Genomic DNA, 24,581 nt, shown 5'->3' with positions numbered 1-24,581 from the left:
ATAAGCCATTTTTTCACATATACTTCTTTAGAAACATCTCTTTACTCGTATTCTTTTTAGTTTTAACGAACGTTTCAAGTATCACAAATTCACTAACAGGCAGGTACATTACACACACAAAAAGAAACGCACTTGTGAGCTACACACTTTGAATTACTTAAGATAAACCCTTCCTTCGACAATAACTTCGTACAAATAATTGTATCAAACACACTTTAACACATCTAAATTTATTGAAGTAGACTCCGTAGTATCCAGCTTGTGACGATCCGGCGTCCGTACTACCCGGCCTAGTCTTCTTTGATCGTAATTAAATTAGAAAGGCAAGGCGTTGCATTGGCAACATTGCCAAGTCATTGGAAGCGGGCGTCTTGGTATGATCCTTCCACATGTTATGTGCAAAATACAAGTTATGACAGGGAAAGAGCAGCGTTCTGCTCCTTGTTCATTGTTTCGTCAGAGTGTAACAGACCTCAATACAGTACGCTTGCCGCCGTTCCTGATTATAACTGTACAGTACGTACAGTATTGTGTTCGTAAACTGTTCTTGGGGTATGTCTATTTTTTATTTTTTTATTTTTTTTAATGTACTACAGTGAAGATTTGAAAATGGATGATAAAAGAAAAAAGTTGTAGTGACTATGGAGGAGAAATTACGCGCTATACAGCGACTAGAGTTCATACAACTCTGGCCTCTCCGGTTTTTTGTTATTCGGCCTGCCCTTCCGCCACATTAGGCCAGATACTCGGGAGAATACTGTATAATATTTCTACACTTCTACTGATACCAATAATATATATATATATACATAATAGCAATATGTAAACAATACTCAAAACAAAACTGATTATTATTATAAATTATGAATAGATGAACAGACTTTTTAAGACCAAAATTCTTATAATGAAATTGTTTATAGAAAGAATTCTAACATTTCATACAATAGGTAAATTGCAATCTAAAAACCAAAAAACACCAGATTAACATTTTATCACAGATGAAAAATCCGAAATATTTATTCTTTCTTAACTAATTAACAATAACATCTCTTCGTGCAATTTGGAAAAAAAATACATTCACATATCTTTTTCTCTCATTATGGAGCTGCCAATATCATAAAAAAAATGAAAAAAACAGTTCACATAATAATTCATATTAACAAGACCTTTATATATATTTATACTTCACCTGATTTAAATTTATTTCCTTAAAAGAAAATATCTAAGACTTCTTCTAACAATCCATACGTATTTTAGTACAATAAACTCCTAAACACAGCAAAAAAAAGAAAAAAAATATTAAAATTAAAGTATTAACTTTTCCCGTCTATAACATTTAAAAATGTTTTCATATATAAACAGTCTCCTACATAAAAATACTGAACGAATGGATGGATTTAGTAAAAACATTTAAGGGCGATGAATATCGTAATGCTGACATGTACGTTTTTAAAAAAAAAAAAATACACCGTAGTTTAATAAAACTTTGGGTACAGATGTTACCTAGTCTCAAAAATTAAATAATATTGCATTCGAAAAATATCTTCTTCATTGTAATTGACTCAATTGCGAATCAATTTCGAGGGGAAAAAAAAATAATACGTATCACTGTTTCACATTTACAGTGTTTGTCCGGGAAGTAGTAGGACTATTTTTTCCCCGCCAAATCGTGGTGAAGGAGGGGGATATTACTGTGCTGGTTGGATGGTGGAGGGTCTTAGCTACCAGCGCACCAGTCACCAGTCATTTCCAAGCCTTCACGGAGTGTAGATCGAGTTTAAGATGAACCCCTTCCAAGGTGATTTGTCATCTCTACAATGAATCGTTTGTTAGAGCAGCGTTACATGGTGAAGTTTTGCCTGGTCAGACTGTGAATGCTACATTCTTCGTGGAAGTACTTAAAAGACACAGAAAACGAGTCGCCTGCGTCCGTCCAGCAATTGCTGAATCATGGAAACTTCAGCACGACAAGGCGTTGAGCCACACCGCCTTTGCTGTCATGGACTTCCTGATCAAATATGGCATCACACAGCTTCCTCAGCCACCCATAGCTCAGATGTCGCTCCTGCAGACTTCTTCCTCTTCCCCAGACTGAAAAGGATCATAAAAGGACGGCACCACGGCTCGGTACAGGCCATTCAAGAGGCCGTAACGAGGAAGCTGAAGAGCATTCCAGTTTCTGCGTTCCAGGGAGATTTCAGTGATTGGCGGAGTCGCTGGAAACGCTGTTGATGCAGAAGGGGCATATTTTGAAAACTGTTAAGTCGAAGTGTCAAACTTGTGAATATATATTTTTTTTAAATTCAGTCCTATTACTTTCCGAACATAACCTGTAAGACACTTACTCTACAGAAAACAATATAGAAAAAGCTACCTTTCAATCTTCAATTCTCAATAAATACTCAAATATGAAGAACTGAAATTAAGAGTGGCTAATTCTCACCACTGACTGTTATTCATAAAATACTGACTCGTTTTAATATCTATCGTCTCTACAATTTTAATCTCATGTACGTACATAATTTGTAGATTTCTTTTTATAACCGCGCAGTCAATATAATTATTAGCTTAAAGATTAGAACTTGTCAATACATCACGTATCATTTGTCTGAGTTCTGTTGCCAATACTTTGTAGGGTATGATTACAAGCACAAGAAATAAGCAATTGGGATTAGAAAAAAAGTAAAACAGCTGATACGAACATTTCATTTCCAGAGCCCGAATCATGCTCACTTTTCTAATTGCCAAAAGCTGCCGTTCGAAATAATATAAAATACAAAAATAATACTGTACATACCGCATATATGTATTTTTTTTTTTTTATCTAGCTATTTATACAAAATGGATATAAATTCCTTGTCAACAATTTAATGACAGTGAGTTCTCACGAGAGTTTAACAAAAGGAAAATAAAGCACTAATAAACATGAATTAAGAATGCATCCTATATACTGCCAAAAATGGGCGAAAAACAGTTAATTTAGAACACAACTCTTAGGATTTTGGTAGAAGCTAGTCTATGCACATATGGATATGATAAGTTCTTTGTGATATTATTTCCACTGGATGCAGATATCCAATTAGTTAATGAAGTTGTATTGGGTATATTGGAATAGATGTTCGCAGTTGTAAACGGGTTGCGAGTAAACTCAGGAAGTCTTAGAGATTTAGAATCAATGAATATTAGAAGTAGCCAATCTGTTTTCCTTACAGAATCAGATCGTATTAACAAGTAGTCCGTTGATTATTCTATTTACATCATTCTTCCGTTCCTGCGCTAAATCCAGATAACAGTATACAAATAAGCTATCTTTTCACATGTTACCCTCACCCAGCAACAGAATAAGTTTCTCAAATATCCTAGTACAAGAATTGTGGAGAGCTCCCTCTTGGCTGTTTGATTCCCGGTGGAAGCTTATGTGATTCGAGTCCCACGTTAAGTTGTAGGTTCACGTCTCATACAGCCTCCGTGCTAAAAGGCACGTTAAACCCCAACTTAACCAACCAAAAATTATGAATCACAGTTAAGGAGGCTCCAGAAATAATACTAAAACGAGAATTATCATGCCACAGTACTTGAATACCGAAATTTAGAATGTAATGGGCTGATTTACGGCAGGAAATGCTTCCGATACCAAGCCTTACCTTCTAAAATTATTTAAGCAGACATCGTACGACTGTCAAAGACGGTCGATTTGATATAGATGGTGGCTCCTGACACATTTAACGCTTCATTTAGTGAATTTACCAGTTCAATAAATGCTAAATGTTTTGAATTTTGAAAAAGTGAAAATAGGAAACTAAGAAAATGATCTATACAAAAGTAGTTATTCTGCTAAATTCCACGTTTTGAACGTTTCCTAGGTCAATAGACATAACATGGCAGGGTATGTTTTCCGACTGATGTTTATTAAGGCATTTACCTTTAGTTTATTTTGGTTAAAAAAAAAAATCCATCTTTAAGCTAACTAGTTATTACGCCTGTTTTCGGCCCGATGCACACCATACATAAATAATCATGCTTAATTAAAAGCTCTAATTAATTACAATTATTTTTTGTTTTAGTTTGCTCACCAACCAACATGCTGTTACACAAATATTATTAGTTAAATCTAAAATGATTTTGGCTCTTATCGTAATAATAAATGGCAAAGCACGTTTATGTCCAGCATCATCACTGCTTATTTTGAAATAACTAAATTGAAACAATACCGTTTTCAAGCTTCAATCAAATCGTGATATTTTTTTTTAAATCACATAATTGCTGCACGCTAGCGACACCTACTGGTATCACACAGGCAGCTCAGATAGCGACACCTATCAGCGTTATATTTACCATTAGGAAACAGCGTGACGCACGGACTGACGCGTTCCCTTTTATAATTATCATTAGCGAAAAATTTCTTTCCCCTTTGTGCATTACCTATAAATAATACTTGTAATAACATGGATACTATAAATACTTATATGTCCTGAGTCACTGAGAAAACAAAACATCTGCACTTCCTTACGATATTCATCGCGCACATAAAATAATTCTGTATATATAACTATATACACGTTAACACGTCAAAAACGAACACAAATATCATATATATGAAACAGATACTCTCACCTACACAAGTTATTCATTTTCACTACATATTTTTCGCTTTGTTTAATAAAATTTTATTATTACAAACAGTATAAAAATGGAAATAAAAAAAATCAGTACTATACTTGAGCCACTTCGACTGAAGTATCGTCACTACTGAGAATCTCCACCTCACTGAGATTTAATCCTAAGATACTGACCCTGTTAAAAAAATACATTTTGCTCCTCTTAATCTACCAGGCGACGGAATGTTAAGTCTGATACTTATATACACACTCTGTGAGTCACTGTCGAAGAATCCAAAGAGCTAAAATCAAACTAATTAACAAGAAAAGACTGCTCTGAACACTTCCTGCACCAGCTAATCTGCATTTGAGCATATCGTATCTGAAATAAAGGAAAGACATAATATTATTGTGTATATTACTGCAAAATATTCCACATCGAGAAACAAACAAACGAAAAAAAAATGTCTGCATGATAATCATTGCGCGAAAATTGATATTGTTTTGGTTGCATTTTCGATCGCGTGACATTACGCCGATGAAACAAATAAATTTAACTGAATGCAACGAGACGTATGTCAATTATACATACATGTGATTGATATACAAGTACACACCTTGGTGATTTATCGACGTAGTCACCATGAACCTCCCAACATTTATAGTAGCGTGGCACAAGCTTTCGTCATCTTCTGTGTAAAAACTCTGCCGCCTGAGAGTGCAGTCAGTCCAGAACTGATTTCTTGAGCACTTTCATGTCGTTGAAACGCTTCGATGCCAGCCGCTTTTTGAGTAAACACAAACAAACTATTTGCTGAGCAAAACAACATATTCACATTAAAAAACTACATACGTGTGACGGTTTCGCTAACTAACACTTTGGTTTCACCAGACATTATCAACATCTGATGAAGCCAAAGTCTTGTTGGCGGAAGTGTCACAAGTTTGTAGGTTTTTAATCTGAATATATTGGTTTGCTCAGCAAATAGTTTGTTTGTTTTTAATTATATACAAAGCAAAGCTTCTACTTAGGAAAATATTACAATTTTTGAGGTGAAGAGAAAGAAAGAAATCGCTGTAGGCAAGATCAGGACTGTGAGGGGGATGACTAAACAGTTCCCATCGACATCTCTGAATTGTCCCAACATACGAGCAGCTGTGTGTGGGCGAGCGTTGTCATGGATCAGAAGAATTTCAGAGCGTAGCATCCCTCTTCGCTGGATTTGAATGGCACGTCGCAATTATTCAGTGTTTGGTAATACACATCTCCTATAATTCTTCATCCTGGTTACAAGAATAATACCTTTTGTTTCTAAAATATGGTTGCCATGATTTTAAGAACTGACGGAGTTTGCTGAAATTTCTTCGCTTAGCAGAACCAGAGTGCCGCCATTACACTGATTGCTGCTCCGACTCCCAAGTGGTGTACGATATCCAGGTTTTATCCCATCACTATGAAAGAAAAGAAGTCATCCACATTGTCACTCTAGTAAGCAAAAATATCTCGTACAGTTGTCATTCTTTGCTCTTTGTCAGCACCTATCAGCATTTTTGGCAACCACCTCGCACACAGTTTGTAATAGCCCAGCGTATTAGTCACAATTCGATGCACTGTTTTCGCAGATACTACTGAAAGCTCTTTGGTGAGTTCAGTTGTGAGCCGGCGACTGGATTGCACATTCTCGTTAACGCATTCCACCAGATTGTCCGTCTGAGCACTAAACATTTCGCTACTTTCATCACCAAGAATATTTGAGTGCCCTTCCCGAAACTCTATGCACCATTACCTGACCTTCCCATCATTCATTACTGTCGGTCCCTAATGGCACACAATTCACGATGGATGCCTACTATTCTGTCCTTTGGAGTTCAGAGATCGTATAACAAACCTCACTTCAAATTTGGCGAGATTTTGAATTACGGCAGTCATTTCGCCTTACTGCTACTCCCACGTATGCAACTTCACTCGGACGATTCTATCTCTGTTGCAAGCACAGCATGCTAGGGCATGTTTCTGCGCATGCTGAACTCATCAGTATCGTCAACACTTTTTTCATGCGTTTCGTACAAATAAAACAAGTATAATCACTCTTTCGACCATCGACTGTCACCTTAGCTTGTTGTCTGAACAATAAAATAAAATAAAATAAAAATTTAAAAAACACATAATGACAAAGATTTACATTAATTACCAAAACTAACTGCAGATCTCTTTGATAAAGGAATACGCTTGTTTCAGTGACGCAGATGATTTCTACGCTGCATACTCAGTTCAAATGACAAAGATACGCAACCGCCTTGTTCACCACAGCAAGCTAAGAGATCAACAGACCAAGTTGACTGTAGCATTTACCCTGTGGAACTGGAAACAAAGACGAACTTAGGAATGCTACACTTGCTGGGCGACACAAGAAACGTATCAGTAAAGATATAACTACATCGGATACAATCAGGAGTTTTATCTGTCATTCCCAACGGTCCATCAGAACACCGAACTCTTCAAACCCATCAACTAGGATATTTCTGCCCAGCAACAGCACACAGCCCCACTGTTACTAAGTCAATTGAGTGCGGTGTTATGGACGATGTTTGTAGCAGCGAATGGCTGCTGCAAAATATTACTGCCACGATCATGGAATATGATAATTTGGAATTATGAAGTAGGGTTGCTTAAGGCGTCAGCGATTGGTTATTGTACATGGCTAAATAAAGTCATACAATAACTTTCAGGATAAAGATGTGCGGAAGATTTATAGTACGGACTGTTACTTCCAGGACTATAAAGACAGCTTTCATAGACATACATATGTAGGATAAGATTTATAGTACGGACAGTTACTTCCAGGACTATAAAGACAGCTGTCATAGACACACATATGTAGGATAAAGTTATGCAGCATAAACAACTAATATCATGATAGGTTCCATAACAAGTTAAATTTTAGATCATAAAAAAGAAAAAAGTTCATTTTCCTTCAAAAAAAGTTTTACAATTGCCTTTTGCTGGTATATGGATCCAGCAATTATGCAATGACATGTCGCAGCGGTGATTATGCAGTGGTAAGTGGACTGGAATGATTGTTGAGTGAAATGATCCGACCAAAGTCAGGAAAAGTCATAATAGAACTGGAATTCTTTCCTAATCTGGAAAGTTTACCTCACAATGACCACGTTATCTGCAGTATAAGTAAGTAGTATCACAACACTAAAAACACATATTAAGCGATTCAGCTAAATGCTTCATCAGATAGAGTGGAGGGGTAGCAGGAAGAAAAGAAAAAGTCGTCGAGGTGAATTTATAGGTCATGGCAACTGTGCTACAGCAGCAGCAAAAAAAAAAAAAAAAAAACTATAGCAACGGAAATCCGTGCATTTGAAAGTACGTTTCATTGTCACAACAGATGACGTCTTACTGCAAGCGCTATCACAGGAAGAAACGAAAGAAACGTTAATACGAATTCACTGCTCGATCAGAATGTAATACAAAGGCAAGTACGGTACATGCGTAGCAAATAGCTAAAACCCTTTAAATCCATCAAGGCGTTCACACATCATTGTGAACGATCGGGAAAAATTTGAAGGAATATGACCTCTCGACACTGACAGACCACACACAGTCGACGATATTCAATGCCCTCCGCTTCCTGACAAAGGTGTGTGGATGTCGAGAGGTCATATTTTAAAATTATTTACTACGTACGTATCACACTTTTCTGTGTTTATTTGTGTATTTTGAACCCTATATATACACAAGGTGGACAAAAAACTTAGTCAATAACATAACGACCAAAATCTCAAAGTAGGTGAAAAAAATTGCTTCTAAGGATTCTCTGACCTAGAACGTTTAATGAAAAATAACCACAGTTTTAGAGCTTTACAATCCTGGAAGTGTCAAAGACCTTTATTTCGCTACATTACGGATAAGAAATTTATGTATATCCTATCATGTATATCAAAATAATTCATATATAATGATGTATAGAAAACTAAACTACTTTCTACCTTTATATGAAGGTCTCTGCCTCGCCATATAGCTTTTAGCTGGATGATGATTAATCAGAAAATCGGCTCTTAAAATCATTATCTCTGGCTTTTATGTCGGAGTTCGCTATCTCTTAACTCAGGTAGTTCCTAAATTACCTCACGATGATGGATCAATATCGAAAATCTACATGTGCTCTTACTGAGAAATCAAAACCTATAGAAACATAAAATAGAAACGCTAAACACAAATACTGAGTTTTCGAGCAATGAATGAAATCTACACTATCTGCAGCCTAATAAACTTGAATGAATGAATGAAATGAAATTTCTAGTTTTACGTACCACGTTTATGCACTACGGCTACTGGAGATGGTGTTGTTTGATGATGAATGAAATGATGGAATACAGAAAGTAGCAGGAAACGCAAGAATTCCGAAAAATCTACGCACACGGTGTTTGTTCACCACCAAGTCCTCTTGGCACGAACTGGGGTCGAACCAGGGGCCTCACGCGCCAGCGGTGAACACTGTACCACTGAGCCATCGTGGTCCACTACCGAATGGACTTGTCTATCTCTTTCTGGCATAGAGGTCAGAAAGGAAGGGTACATCAGGAAATGGCAATGATAAGGCGGAGAAAAGGTACAGGTAAAGTATGAACAACTTAAACAATGAAAAGTTATTTACTTTTTAAGCTTCATAGCTTTAAAAAAAAAAAAAAAAAAAACTTTGACGCAGAGCGAGGGAGAAAAGAAGTGAGAATTCAGAAAAAAATATTTTGCTTAACTCGCTTATCCGAGTTCATTCTTTTCTAATTCAGACAATTGATGTATTTAGATACGAGACGAGTTGCAAACGATATTGTAGACCTCTATTTTTACTCATAACAGTAGTATTACAGACTACGTACTAAATGTAAATATAAGTGTTCAAACAGAAGAAAAATAAAAGGTGAGCTAGAACCACGTTGCAGTTGGTATTGTAATAACCAGTTTGCCATGCTTTACGCTTACCTTGTTGGAGTATCTGCAACAATATTGAGGAATTCTGCCTCCACAAGCTGCCCATCAAAATAAGTAATTGGATCTTCAAAAGGATATTCATAACCTTGAAGACACTCACATTTATATCCGCCAGTCTCAAATCCTCGACCAAGAATTGGAACACACTGAAAAGTAACAATAACACATTCTAGTACACAAGGATATACAGAGTGTACATGAAATAAATGGTTGGTTAACCACTTCCCACCCTAATTTTTAAAAAAGAAATCGTTCCAAAAAGGACCAACACTTACATAGCAGTATCACAATCTGGGCGTTAGAACCATGATTCTCGGTGAAACAAAATAATGAATACGTGTCGAAAACTAGGATTTCCTATTATAAAGGTAACTAAGAAAGTTCTGTCGCTGTTTGTGGAGGTCTCTGTTCCATTGGCCCTCACACCGTAAGTTGAACAATACAGTGGTGGTTTAACAAGTTTAAGGATGGTGACGAAACACTCGAAGACGCACCACGTACCGGAAGACCAACACATGTATAAAATGAAGATCTTCAGGCAGCAGTTGAGGCGAACAGTGACCAGACATGTGAGGAACTGGGACTACAATTTAGTGTGAGTGGAGAAACCTTTCGGCAGCACCTCCATCAACTTGGGAAGCACTACAATTTGGATAGATGGGACCCACATGATTTCACTCCGGGCCAGAAGGCAACGCATGCAGACACATGTGTTTCTTTGCTATCTCGTCTGACGAAGGAGCCATTTCTGGATAGGCTGTTGACATGTGATGAGAAGTTGATCCTCTACGAAGCTCCACGGCGCCGTCATCATTGATTAGCCTCCCATGAACCGGTTTCAAAACAGCCAAAACCAGCACTGCACCAGAAGGAGGTCCACTTGCGTGTTTGGTGGGACTGCTTGCGGCATCATGTATCGGGAACTGCTACCAGCTGGTCAGAGCATCAATGCAACTGTGTATTGTCAGAAGTTGAGCTGTGTTCAAGAAAAACTCAAAACTCTGGAGCTAGCACTTCTTCTAAATCGCAAAGAGGTCCTCCTGTTACAGGACAACGCTAAGCCCCGTGTGGCTAGAATAAGCCGGGACACCATTCTGCGCCTTGGATGGGAAACACTATTGCATCGCCATACTCCCCGGAAATTGCACAGTCCGATTATCACCTGTTTCATTCCTTGGACAATCACCTTAGAGGACGCCAGACCAAATCCCTAGTAGAGGTGCAAAATGCACTTAATACCTTCTTCGCTTCACGGCCCACCAAGTTTACCATGGCTTTCCAGAACGTTGGCAGAAGGTCGTTGATGGTGATGGGGACTATTTTTGAGCTTCCAAGTACGTCTTAGGTAACATATCGATGTTCGAAGGTGAAAAGCAACAGAACTTTCTTAGTTCCTTTATAGTATTAGCAACAAGCGATAGAACTGTTATACAGGAAATACAGTGAACTAGATCCACAATGAACATTAACAGAACGTAGATATAACATGGGTGCCCACAAGGGGGGGGGCTATGACGCAAACTGCGTCATTGAAATATTTGGGGGGGGGTTGAAAATCTATATAAATATGTTTGAGGGAGTGTAAAAATTAATCGAAAAGATTTTTTTTTTCATGGAAGAACACCTACGGGTAGACAATTGAGGGGGGTGCGTCATGGACATGAGGGGGGTGGGCACCACTGGATATAAGCAAACTCTAGAATATCTATAATGCAACTACATAAAAAATCCAGGAAGTGGATAAGTTTACCATATTTTGCCATATGTAATGCGCATCCCTATGCCTTCGTTTTAACGGGAAAAGTAAGGATGCACATATACGCGGATAGCACTAATCCGACATCTATATAAGTGATTTTAATTCTCATATCGTGAGTTTATGCATTAAAAGTGTTACTTTTGTAAACAAGGATGACATCCTTATACAAATTACCGTTAATACTGCGCAATATTAGAATCTATTTATTACGTTTACTACTGCAACCAAGGCAATTATTGTGAATTAAGTATACACAAACAAACAACGACGTATTAATCGCAGAGTAAGTACTATGATTATTATAAGTGGTGCTGACTTTATTAAATAACACTGCGTAAACAATGTATAATTTCTGTTTGTACACTTAATGCGGGAACTAACAATCTATTTTAGTTGACATTCTACAAAAGCTGGAAAACTCATTTGAAAAATGTCGAAACGCTTTTCATATGCAGAGAATTTCAAGATAAAAGCTGTCAAATATACTAGAAGGTATGATAATACAATTCCCGAGAGAGAGGTGTCATCAGATTGCTGAGAAAACAGGAAGAACTTCTTTATACAGGGTTCCTACTGATCTGGAGAAATATATTTCCCTGACTTCTCCCTGACTTTTTCTGACCTTTGGCAGGAAATTTCATGACTTTCATGACAGGTGTCGAATGACGTATACATATAAAGAAGGAATAAACAACGATGAATATTTATATATGAGAACATTTATTCTATAGAGACAAATAGTAATCAATCCCTCATACGTACATTCCATTTACCTCCCATAAAAAGTAGGTATTATAATGGTTGGCTCAGCTGACATTGTTATACAAATAATGTTAGAAGAAATATATTTTATAAAATTTCCCTGACTATTCCTAATTTCCAGTCTTTTCCCCAGAACTCCCCTGACCAGAAGGAACCCTCTTATATGCCGGAAGAAAAGGGAGAAAAAAATAAAATGGAGTTCTAAAACTTCGGTGTGCATTATACACGGCAATATACAGTAGTTATTCTTTTGTCAGCATACATAGAGCTAACATATATACAAGTTTAATTTCTAAGCGGTTAGCGTATGTGCCTTTGGCGTGGGAGACTCGGGTTCGATTTCCAGCCGGAGTTCATATGGTTCGGATTCCATGTTGATCAGTAGGTCCCGTCTCATATAGCCTGGCTGCTGAAAAGGATGTTAAACTCAAAATCAACTCAACTCAAAAGTTTAATTTCAGTGACATACACCACACAAATTAATATTCAGACTGAATAATAATAATAATAATAATAATAATAATAATAATAATAATAATAATAATAATAATAATAAGAAGAAGAAGAAGAAGAAGAAGAAGAAGAAGAAGAGGAAGAAGCCGAGGTGAACCAAACTCAGAAGCTCCCGGCGTGCAAAACTGTGAGCGACATAAATGAAATGAAATCTTTTCAGTTTTACGTCCCACGGTTATGCCGGTTAGGCTAAAGGAGACGGTGATGATGAGTAATGTATGAAATGGTGGAATGAAGAAAGTAGGAGGAAACGGGAGAACCCCGAGAAAACCCACGCACACGGTGTTTGTCCACCACAAAGTTCACTTGGCGGGGGCTCGGATCGAACCCGGGAGCCCAAGCACCAGAGGTGAACGCTCTACCACTGAGCCACCTCGGCCCCAAACTGTGAGAGACAGTTTTCGATGTCGAGCGGAGCCTGTCCACCAAATATAGTTTTTTTTTTTCGTTCCTAGGCGTTAAGCTATTTGACCACCGAATTTCGTTCAGATGTGGCCAGTAGTTGCCGAAAAAAGTACGACATACAAGAGAGCCAAGCCGAGTCAAGCCTGTCCCTGACTGAGCCCAGTCACCAAATATAATAATTTTTATTCCTTCGACTATAGGCTATTTGCCAATCCAATTTGATTCTTCAGATCAGGCCAGCAGTTACAGAAAAATAAAGTACCACATACAAGGAATCAAATCGAGCCTGGCACTAGTCGATTCCGACCGTCAAATATAGCAATTCTTATTTCATTGGTAATGAGCTATTTATTCACTAAATTTGGTTCAGGGTTGGCCAGTAGTCACTGAGAATAAAGTACTACATACAAGGCCATCCGAGTCGAGCTTGTCCCTGGGCAAGCCCGGCTACCAAATTTAGCAATCTTTATTCATTAGATAGTAGAATACGTTCCCACCGAATTTCGTTCAGATCTGGCCAGTAGTTACCGAGAAATAAAGTACCACATACAAGACCAGCCGAGCGGATTCTGCCCCTAGCCAATTCCGCCCACCAAGTACAGCAATTTTTATTTCCTCGATCATGGTCCATTTACCCACAAATTTGGCTCAGATCCGGCCCGTAGTTACCGAGAAACAAAATATTTCATACAAGGTGAGCTGAGTCAAGTATGTCTCTAGCCATGTCTTGGCACCAAAAATATAGCGATCTTTCCCACCGAATTTCGTTTAGATCCGGCCAAAAGTTAGCGAGAAATAAAGTACTACATACAAGGCCAGTCGAGCCATCCCGAACTTGCCCCAGGTCGGGCCGGGCCACCAAATACTGCAATTTTATCATTTATTTGGTTATGAACTATTTACCCACCAAATTTGGTTTAGATCCGCCCAGTAGCTACTGAGAAATAAAATTACATATATATATAAACAAACACCGGAAGAGAAACTATCCTCCCGTGCGTTTACCCCGGGAGCGCTATACCCGAGAACTATACAATTAAGTGCATGTGTTAGCTAGCCACTAAATAACTTCATATTTGAGAAACATTAAAAAAAAAAGAAAGAAAAAAAAAGTATTTAAAATTTCTTTGTGTCCACCTGTCAGTTCTGTAACTTCAGAACAAGTGTAGAATTACAATATCACGAGGATATTTAAAATCTATACCATCCGGATGTCGGGATGTCGAAGTACAAACTTCAAGTACAGCAGAATAAGCACATATATGATATTAACATATGTACACTACCACTCACTGCACACTCAGCGTTATCAATATTATGATCTAAATTTGGTAATACATGACTTTAAAAAAGATCGTAAAAATCTATCAAAGAAAGAAAAAACGTAGACTTACGTAAGATGTCCTCGTATCACACTTATGTGTGTTTTTAAAAGCATTTGGTACATAATACTTGTCAGGGCACTGGTTGATATCTAACTGCAGTAAATCCATTGTTACGGCAACTACACCCCTGAAATAAACAACATGCATTATGCATAACCTTCCGTAAATTTTATACAATTATTGTTTATATAATATATATAGGTATAGGTGTAACGTAATTGTTCAATATCCTAAATTGTCTTTTTATGAACATTTTTTTAAAAAGCAATATGCTGCTTTCAGGCTTTCTTTCCTTGAACACAAGTAAGTGTATTTGCTGCAAACTCAAACAGAAAGGAAAAAAAATGTCTACAGAATCCATTCGCCCCACATTTTCTGATAGAGATTCTCGAAAAAGTTATCAGATTTGGTATACAATGAAGCCAAAATGGAAAATTTTACAGTTTTATTGAAGACTGAAAAATGGAAATTGACTAAGTCGAATTTTTTTTTAAACATAAAATAAAGCAGATTATATCCATTGTGTTTTCATTTTATTGTGTAGTACAGTGTAATGACATGGATACGCACGCACAAGAACTATTAACATTGTTTGTTGTCTACGGATTTCTGTATCAGTTTGTTTCTTTCGATCTGTTGGATCTACATCTTTGTCTTCTTTCCGAGACAGTTGCAAAGGGAAAATTTAATGGAATCTGCATCCATTCTAATAAGTACTGGTAAGATTAAGGTTAAATAACACAACACCATTTTTCGTAAATCTTCGTCAATCGCAGACACGGAAATAATGTTTCTAGTTGAAATTTAAAGATCAGAAAAATACAAAAATACTAAAATTTCCATTATTATTTTTCTTTCTGTTTTCTTTTGTTAAAAAAAATGTTTTAAAAGAAAGATAAGGTCCTGGAAAACGGACACAATATTGAAGCTGGAAAGGAAGAAAGGGCAAAGGGATTATAAGGAGTTGGTGAAACATGGCGAAAAGGTTTAGAACAATATGGAAGATAACAAGAATTTTAGAAATGATAAAAAAAAATGGATCAAAAGATTGCGATCTTGGACAAGAATTAGTTTTTGAATCAGAGCCACAAAATTTTTGAACGGCCTCTAAATCAAGTTTTCGCATTTTTTACGGAATAAGCACATCATACTGAGTTAAGTATTAGTTTGGGTTTGGCTACACTATATGTAGTACTCCAGACATAAGGCCTACAAGAAATTTTTTGATTGAAATATATTGGATCTTTTCTTTTAGAAAGAGTGCACGAGAAGGCACATATAATATCGTTATTTACTTCATTATATTAAGAGTCAGGTTCATGGACGGTTGCTGGAAAAGTTTCTATTGACTCAACAAGTGATGTACCTGCTTGCTGAAGACAAATAAGAATAATTTATATGGTAAAACTTAAATACAGATTAATTTATACTATCATATTTAAGTTGAAATGTGGCAAAAGTACAGCTTATGGAAAGAATAAAGTGGGAAACAGTCAAATTTAACACACAGCTAATCTGAGTCATTACTTTACATTGTGGTTTTATTTAGTTATTAATGTTGCAGGAATTAACACTTGCTACGAATACTAATTCTTTAAAACCTTTTGTGTACTTTAAAAATTATCTTTTTTTGGTTTTAACGTCCCACGATTATGCACCAAGCTAAGAGAAACTATGATGATGAAATGGATGATAGCACACGGTATTTGTCCACCACAAAGCTCACTTGGCGGAAGTTGAGATCGAATCAGGGAACCACGCGCCAGAGGTGAGTGCTCTAGCACTAAGACACCGCGAATCCAAGCTATTTTCATGTCATTTGAGTTCTTCTTGTTCACCTCAATCATAGGTTGGTCAGCAACATGGAAATCTTTAAACTTTTCTCTCCCTTGGGAGAGCTGTTTTATACTTTGATACGGTCTCTTCTTCGTAACTGCACCGAGATATTCTATCCCTGGTCTTCCTCTTCCTGGTTTTCCTTCTGCTTTTCCCTCTATCAACACGGTGATCCAATCGGAGTGCCGAATAAGATAGCCAAGCATGCTGTTTCTTCTTTTTCCTATTATCTTCATGATCTGTCGTCCTTCGTTAGCTTCCTTTAGTACGTCTTCATTCCTTTTCCTTTCGGTTCATGATATGCACAGAATTCTGCGCCAACACCACATTTCAAATGTTTCTCTCTCTCAGCTTGGATATTTAAGCTTTTCTCAATGTCCACGTCTCTGATCCGTAAAGCGCCACGCTCCATACCAGGGTCTCAATAAATCGTTTACGAAAGTCTAATGAACATTTCTTGATTGTAGCAGTCCTCTTTTCCTATTAAATGCTTCTTCAGCCTGCGCTATTCTGGAACTTACGTCTTTTTCACTTCTTCCGTCCGAGGATATAAGACTTCTTAAATAGGGAAACGTCTTAATGTCTTCGATTCTCTCTCCACCTAGCCATACGTTTGCCACTTCTTGTCCTGTTCTTGTGCACTTTATCACTCTGCTTTTCTTATTTATCTTCATTTTGCATGCTTTAGATAAGAAAATTTTAAAAAGTTCAAGGTATCAATGTACGAAGAGGTTTGTGACCAAATGTTTATTTAAATATCTTGATCTTTAGTGTGCTAAAATAACCTCTATTATTTTAGAAACGTTGTTTCTATTTTTTTAACATAATTTTAGTTTATGCTTTTATTTTATTTATTTATATAAGTTCACAGAAACAAAATTAATAATTAATCTTATCTCTTTACGAGGAAGATGCATTTTTTCGCCTGAGCATACTTCCAGTTTCGTTTGCAATGCTTAAGCTGCAGTGTTCTGTGATCTGATGCAACAATTCAAATTTAATTACCGTATTAAAACTACCGAAAGAAAACTAAATTACGTTGAACAAATTATTAGTATAATTATTTTCCGTATGATACATCAATTTAAAAACAAAATGAATTCAATTGAATGCGCAATGACCGAAGAGTTAATACCTAGGATATACTATTGGAATTACATTACAGCCTTAAATTCCAAACAATTAAAAAAAAAAAAAAAATCAGCTGATAAAAATCTTAAGTCTTCCACAAATAAATTATGATTTTTTCTGAAAATGTACAAAATTATTTTCGAGCTGTTTCGTTAGAACTAAATTAAGAAAATTACAAGCACCAATAAATATTTACAAATCTTAATATCGTGTGTTTAGATAACTACAACTCACTTGAATTCCAATTTTACGCGTAAACTGTCCCATCCAAAAAATGGAGCTGCATATGTCACAACCCAACGAGGTACTCTTCCTTCACAATCGAAGTACGGCGTTGTCCAATGGCCATGATCAAGATTTGCAGCTCTGGAAAAGAAAATAAGCATGTCACAAAACATATCATTACAAATAAACAGAATATATCACTATAAAGAAACAGAAAGGATACACGAAATACGAAACACAATTCACAAAGTGCAAGGATTTTGTTTTTCTACTTTTGTGAATTTACAAGATTACAAATAATATTGAGAACATATAAATATGGAGTCTACAAGATATATATATATATATATAACAGAATATGCATATAAATGAAAACGAAACAAATATTTACGTAAGTTACAGAACATATATATTTTCAAACCTGGGGATCGCGGTGGCTCAGTGGTAGAGAGTTCACCTCTGGTGCATGGGTCCTTGGTTCGATCCATACTCGCGCCAAATGTGCTTTGTGGTGTACAAACACTGTGTTCGTGGGTTTTCTCGGGGTTCTGCCGTTTCCTTCCACTTTCTTCATTTCTCCTCATCACCGTCTCTTTTAGCCTAGCCGGCATAATCGTGGAACGTAAAACTCAAAGATTTCATTTCCAAACCTCAAACAGCTCCTGAACAGAGCACACATAGAAGAGGAATTGCAATTTTCCAACGAAAGAACATGTAATCAGGTCAATGTTAGAGTTCGGCTTCATGAGAAAAGAGGAAACAGAAAGGAAAAAAACCCAACAGAAAATCACTGTGCAAGAATGTGATACTGACAAACAACCAAGTCTCTCTGTCTGGTATTTTTATTATACATGCTGTCCAATGTCTGTTCACAACTTCGTATATAATTTATTACGAACATCTATACTATGTTGTCACAGTTTCTCTCCGAAAGATGTCTCTTCTTAGAACTATGGTCATGGTTCTATTAAAATACAGATTAACCACCCGAAATCAAATTGTGAAAACACAGAGACGAGAAGATGACAATATTATTATTTATTTTCGTCTAAGATGAACGCAAATGGGCGTCCAAAATCTTCGAAATTCGCCTTGGACTGTGGCAGTCAGCAGAAGAACCTTACTAAAAACAATAATGTACTAACCGAAATAAAAGAAAAAACGTCTAGCATTCAGAATATCCACTGATTTCTAAAACTTTATAATTTTGAGGTAGCACTTTAATATGTCAATCACTAGTTCAGAGCAACTGTCATACACGAACCTGTCATTGATTTAATAGCAGTACAGCCAGGGTTTAAGTTCCATATTAATATAGCCATCTATACAAGAGAATTAGGCACTGAAAGACAATACTCATAGTATTAATCAGACGATCACTATATCTCGTTTATGCTCGAAGGTAAGTAGCCCATCTATTTACTTATTCAACAGTGTCGACGATTCATGTACATAGCATGCCATTCTAAGTATAGCCTCTCATGAAATGACCCTGAATAGATAACCCATTGACAAATATTAAGCACAGACAACGTTCTCTTCGACAGTCCATAAACTACGAGGGGCATACTATAATGGTTTACCTTTTCGTTTCTCGTTCCAGGTGCAGTGGATCACTGAAGTTGGGAAGGCAGTCATAGGCACTTACGACCTTCGTTTACCAATTATGAACCTCACTGGAAACAGAGATGATAGCAGAGCCCTGTGCAACCCATTTTTTGAACCCCTATGAATGTTATTAATGGATACGGAAAGTGATTATGGAGGACAGCGCTAGACGTCGTGGTTCCTGTGGAAAAAGGGCGTGCTTGCTGCTAAAATCCATAAGTGATTCCTAGTAGCGTGTGGAGAACATGCACCGTCGCGGAAAACAGTGTACAACTGGGAGAAAGCTGGAAAGTGGGTAGCACTTCGACGAAAAAGAGGAGGAGCAGTTCTAGAAGAAAAGTGACAGTTACAGACCACACCAGCCATCATCGCCGTGGTAATGAGGACTGGCTCCGTTATCATGAGCCGACGATGAAGCAGCACTCAATGCAGTGGAAACATAATGACAGTACATTAGCAAAGAAATTTCGAACACCTTCAGCTGGGTAGGGTATGGCTACAATGTTCTGGGACAAGAAAGGAATTATCCTGATCGACTTTCCAGTGAGTCACGATTAAAGTGCAGCATATGAAGCCCCTCAGACGCTTATGTTCTACTATTTAAGGGAAGCGGCCAGAAAAATGGGCGAAAGGAGTGTTTCTACATGATAATGCACGTCTTCACACCAGCTGGGAAACCACTGCTGCCATTGACCAACTACGGTTTATAGTGTTCGCACACCCTCCCTACTCTCCGGACAAGGTTCCCAGCGACTACCACCTGTTCGGGACAATGAAAAAAAACCTTTGCGGTATGTAGATGCTCGTGACTTGAACACGCAGTCTCAACATGGGTGCATTGGACTCCAAACAATGATTTCAGGAGGGTTTTCTGAAGCTGCACACACATCGCTAACAAAAGTACATAATGTTAAAGGAAGATTATATTGAGAAGGTGGAGACATCAGTTGCTATGTAACCTGTATGAATATGTTTGAAAAAATAAAAGTGTAAATCATTATAGTGCAGTCATCGTATATGCCATGAAAATAGCAAATTGACAGTAGTTTTCGCAAAAGACAATGAATGTTCCAAGTGCAGAATATAAGATAAGATACTTGATGTTAATGCATATGGATAAACATATAGCATATTACTGATAATGCATAATAGGATAGATTTGGGACCTATTATGTATATTAAAATAATTTACTAATTTCTATACTTATATAACACGCAACTAGTACAAATAGCAGTTCAAATCGTAAACACATGGAAGATGCTTTTTATAATCACATCTTAAAATAACTAGTTTGTGATTAGATCGGTACTTAGCTTAACTGATGTCGTTTAGTTTGAAAACAGGCCGTTTTTCGACCTGAAGTATTCTTTCAGAGCAGTGAGATGTTCATTCCTTGCTTCAATACTATTTTTTTTTATTTCATATCAAATAAAGTCGACTATATTTAAATTAATATTGAAATACATACCTGTAATATATAGGATAATGTTCATATTTTTTTAAATATTCTCCAGTTTCATTAAATCTCACTTTGATCTTCAAATAAAACTTTTCCAGATCATCAAAGTTCGTTGACCATCTCTGTTTCAAGAACTTAAACCATGGCTTGTTAAGGTACAACTCCTCTGTAAAAGAAATACAGCAGTTATCAATTGCTTATGAAATCACCTCATGACAGGAAAAAAAAATAAAACAAATCATTATTTTCAGCTTCCAGGTTGTATAATTTTCGCTAAAGATGATAAATAAGGGATAATAATTGATAGAATTATAAAAAGAAAAAAGCGCTAAAGTTTTGGAAAATCATCAACACTTCAAAAGTTGGATTTGGTAACAAGAATTTGAAAAAATAAAAAATAAAAATAAAATAAACATTTAATATGTACACTCATGTCCAAAATGATTGTCGCATATCTACAACTGTCTTCTTGTAAGAGTACAATTTGATGATTTTGCCGGGTACTTTTAATACTGATACTATGTGTATAATCGGGAAATATACATTTGTAGTAAATTTCATAGGAAAAGAACTATAAATACGAAAATTAGAATGAGTAAAACAAAATGTTGGTAAATGGAATAGAAAGTTTTATTTTCGTTTTATTGTTCTTATTTACTGCTCTTTGACATGAAATTTGCCACATACATGTCTTTGCCGATTATATACATATTAACATTAAAAGAAATACCGGGCGAAATCGTTATCAAATTATATTCCTACAACAACATATTTATAGACATGCGAAAATAATTCTGGACATGAGTGTACATAGTTCACGAAAATAATTATAACAGTTTAAAGTGTATAATAACATGAGTGTACAAGGGGTATCCAAAAGTTTTAATTATCATAAAGATGTTATACAGATATTTACTTGAAACTTTTCGTGCATAATCAGTGTCATTTCTATGCATACTCGTGCAAATATCAAATATATGTCTAAAGTATTTTTCTCTCTACAGCCCATAGAAGACATCAATCCGCATTGTGAACAAAATTGAAGCCCGAAGTGTCATAATTTCCTCCATTTGAAGGGCAACAATGCACACCAAATCCACAACGAAATGAAAGTTGTCTATGGGAATGAAAGCCCATCATATGACACGGTGGAAGCGGAACTTTCAAAGTGGTCACATGTCCCTCACAGACGTGCCACGAGGGGTAGACCCTCAACCAAGGATGATTTTGCCATAGTGAAGAACGTGGAGGCCGTTATCCTCGAAGACAGATCAACCATGGAAATAGTGATGGCGAAGACTGGACTAAGTTACGGAAGTGCGTGAAGGATTATTCATGAGAAATGAATAAAGTGTCTGCAGGATGGGTCCCTCGTTTGTTGACATCTCTTCAGAAGCAAACTCGCCACGACTTTCCCAGGACCCACCGGTTAGGGTATGAACTTTTGCTATATCCACCTTATTCACCTGATCTTGCGCCAAGTGACTTCTTTCTCTTTTCCGAGATAAAGAAATCACTTCGTGGTCGGCGATCTGACGATAGAGGATGTCATTTTCGAAGTGGAACAGTGATTTTCGAGCAAATCGGAGGACTTCTACAAGTTCGTTGGAAAGTAGGCAACTCTACTAACATCTGTAATAGTACGAAGTTTCTCCTGTCTTAACGTTAAATGTTTATGTTATGCAAGCTAAAGATGAAGAATACCAACAGCAGGAGACTAATGATGATTAAAATGGAGGAAGAGGAACAAGAACTGCCACGAGAAAACATATTGACCGCCACAAGGTTACGATATGTGACTTGGGACTGAACTAGGTGTGTTACATACCAAATGTAAGAGCAGTACCCTGAAGCCTTTCTACGAAAATTAAATTACAAAACATGCATTATCTTTTTCAATGCATAACAGTAAAAATAAAATACCTACTTGTACTGTTCAATCTAGCGAAGTCTTCTACTTTAAACTTTCTTGTGTTTAGTTCGGTTTTATAGGCAAATGGTGCAAATAATGTTCTGTTCGTAAACTTATTCCGCTCCCAATACGTTCCTGCAGACCATATCTTTGTATCTCCCATCACAAGTGCTAAAGTTTCTCCAATCATCTGATCCTCAGATAGTGGTTTATCAGGCACTCGCTTTCCAGGAAAAACTTCTTTCGGATCATTTACCTAGCAAAGAAAGAACACAAATTCGTGAACAAGCAGCAAAGGGCCTTTAAACTAAACGATGTTTACACAAATTCATCAACTAATCAACGCGCGAGAAGTTAATAAAATCACTTACGTATGTACACAAAGAGGAAAGTAAATAAATTATTTCACTCCTTCTGCTATCACACAAATAGTAATAAAAATATTTAAATCTTTATTAGGCAGCAAACAGCATACATAGCCACAAGTGCGCAAAGACAGCAGGCAGATACAAATAACCCTACATATACAACAATCTTAGATAATATTTAACAGGATGCAAAATACACCAGCAATTCAGGTTATGCATGCAGTTGATATCGTAAAATAATAATAATAATAACAATAAAATGAACATACAAAAATTTTTTAAAAAGATTACATATGACATGTAAATAATGACTCGTAGCTAAAATGAAAAAGAAAAGAGTACCGTATCCGGAAAAAAAGAAATAACAATAATAATAATAATAATAATAATAATAATAATAATAATAATAATAATAATAATAATAATAATAATAATAATAATAATAATAATAAGTAGTAGTAGTAGTAGTAGTAGTAGTAGTAGTAGTAGTAGTAGAAGAAGAAGAAGAAGAAGAAGAAGTGGTTTGAAGAAACATCCGCGTTGCTCAAGGTCTATTTACAATGGGTTTTAATTGAATATGTTATCACAAAAATTTAAGGTAATAAACAAGTTTAAAAAAAATATTTTTGTACAATAAATAATACAGAGACTAAACATTAAAATAAAAAAATGCATTTCCTTAATTCTAAATGAAAAATGAAATATTGTACATCCCACTATTAACCCCTATAAGATGGAGACGGACGATTAACGAAACTGAGTTATTATGAAACGTTGATTTGATTTGGTTTGATTTTCAGTTTACCGTCCGTTTCAACACCAAGGCTGTATGAGACGTGGACCTACAGCTTAACGTGGGATCCGAACCAATGTGCTCTCGCTGCGAATCGAACTTCTTATGAAAGGAGTAGATGGGATCAGAATGCAGGAAAGAACGGGAGAACACACAGAAAACCCATGGACCCAATATTGTCCACCACATACTTACATGACCGGGAATCTCTCGCACCAAAGTTGATCGCCCCTACCTGACAAACTGTGACCCCATTCTTCAATTGTAGTTAATATCGTCATATCACAAAGCCAATATTCGACTCCACTCATACAGTATTTGCATCTACACACGCATACACGCTATTTATTGTTTTTATTTGGTTAGTTTTAAAAATATGAATTGACAAACCTTCAGTATTGCCAATTCGTTAATATGTGTAATAATACAAACCGCATTAGAGCAAAGTTCGTGTTGTGCTGTTTGAAATAGCGTTATGCAAGATATTCCAGTACACTTAAATTTCTGGTGTTATGGTTTCCATGGTTGGAACTTCAGGAAGGAATAACTTAAGCAAATCTTTTCGCATATTATACTTAAACAATGCATTAACTCCCTAACGTTGATGCCTGCAGAATATTGCGGACGACATATCTGCTTCTATTACATACCCACACAAATACTGATGTCTACGAACATTAAATAAGATATATCTGAAAACTACAAAGAGTTCTCATCGGCACCAAGAACTTATTCCCAACGCTGGAGAGACTATGAATTCCATGGTGGTATGAGGGAGAGGAAGGTGAAACAAAGGAATCATCCAGCGTGTAGGTCACCTC

General features: G+C 36.5%; 1 protein-coding gene across 1 annotated transcript in view; it reads right to left on the bottom strand.

Moving 5' to 3' along the window:
• Nucleotides 1-1,455: 1,455 nt before the first annotated feature.
• Nucleotides 1,456-24,581, bottom strand: part of LOC145661742 (uncharacterized) — a 34,061-nt gene continuing 10,935 nt past the window's right edge. The window contains exons 2-7 of the mRNA XM_081727076.1: nucleotides 22,615-22,855; nucleotides 20,697-20,853; nucleotides 17,629-17,760; nucleotides 14,437-14,554; nucleotides 9,595-9,749; nucleotides 1,456-4,980 (exon numbers count right to left, since the gene is read on the bottom strand). Coding sequence (XP_081583202.1) covers nucleotides 4,878-4,980; nucleotides 9,595-9,749; nucleotides 14,437-14,554; nucleotides 17,629-17,760; nucleotides 20,697-20,853; nucleotides 22,615-22,855 — 906 coding nt within the window. The 3' untranslated portion in view covers nucleotides 1,456-4,877. The remainder of the gene's footprint in view (nucleotides 4,981-9,594; nucleotides 9,750-14,436; nucleotides 14,555-17,628; nucleotides 17,761-20,696; nucleotides 20,854-22,614; nucleotides 22,856-24,581) is intronic.

This window comes from Thermobia domestica, chromosome 10 (assembly GCF_964235325.1).
Source record: "Thermobia domestica chromosome 10, izTheDome1.hap1.1, whole genome shotgun sequence".
Classification (NCBI taxonomy): domain Eukaryota; kingdom Metazoa; phylum Arthropoda; class Insecta; order Zygentoma; family Lepismatidae; genus Thermobia; species Thermobia domestica.
Note: the sequence above shows the minus strand (reverse complement) of the source record. Positions and strands in the feature narration are given on the sequence as shown.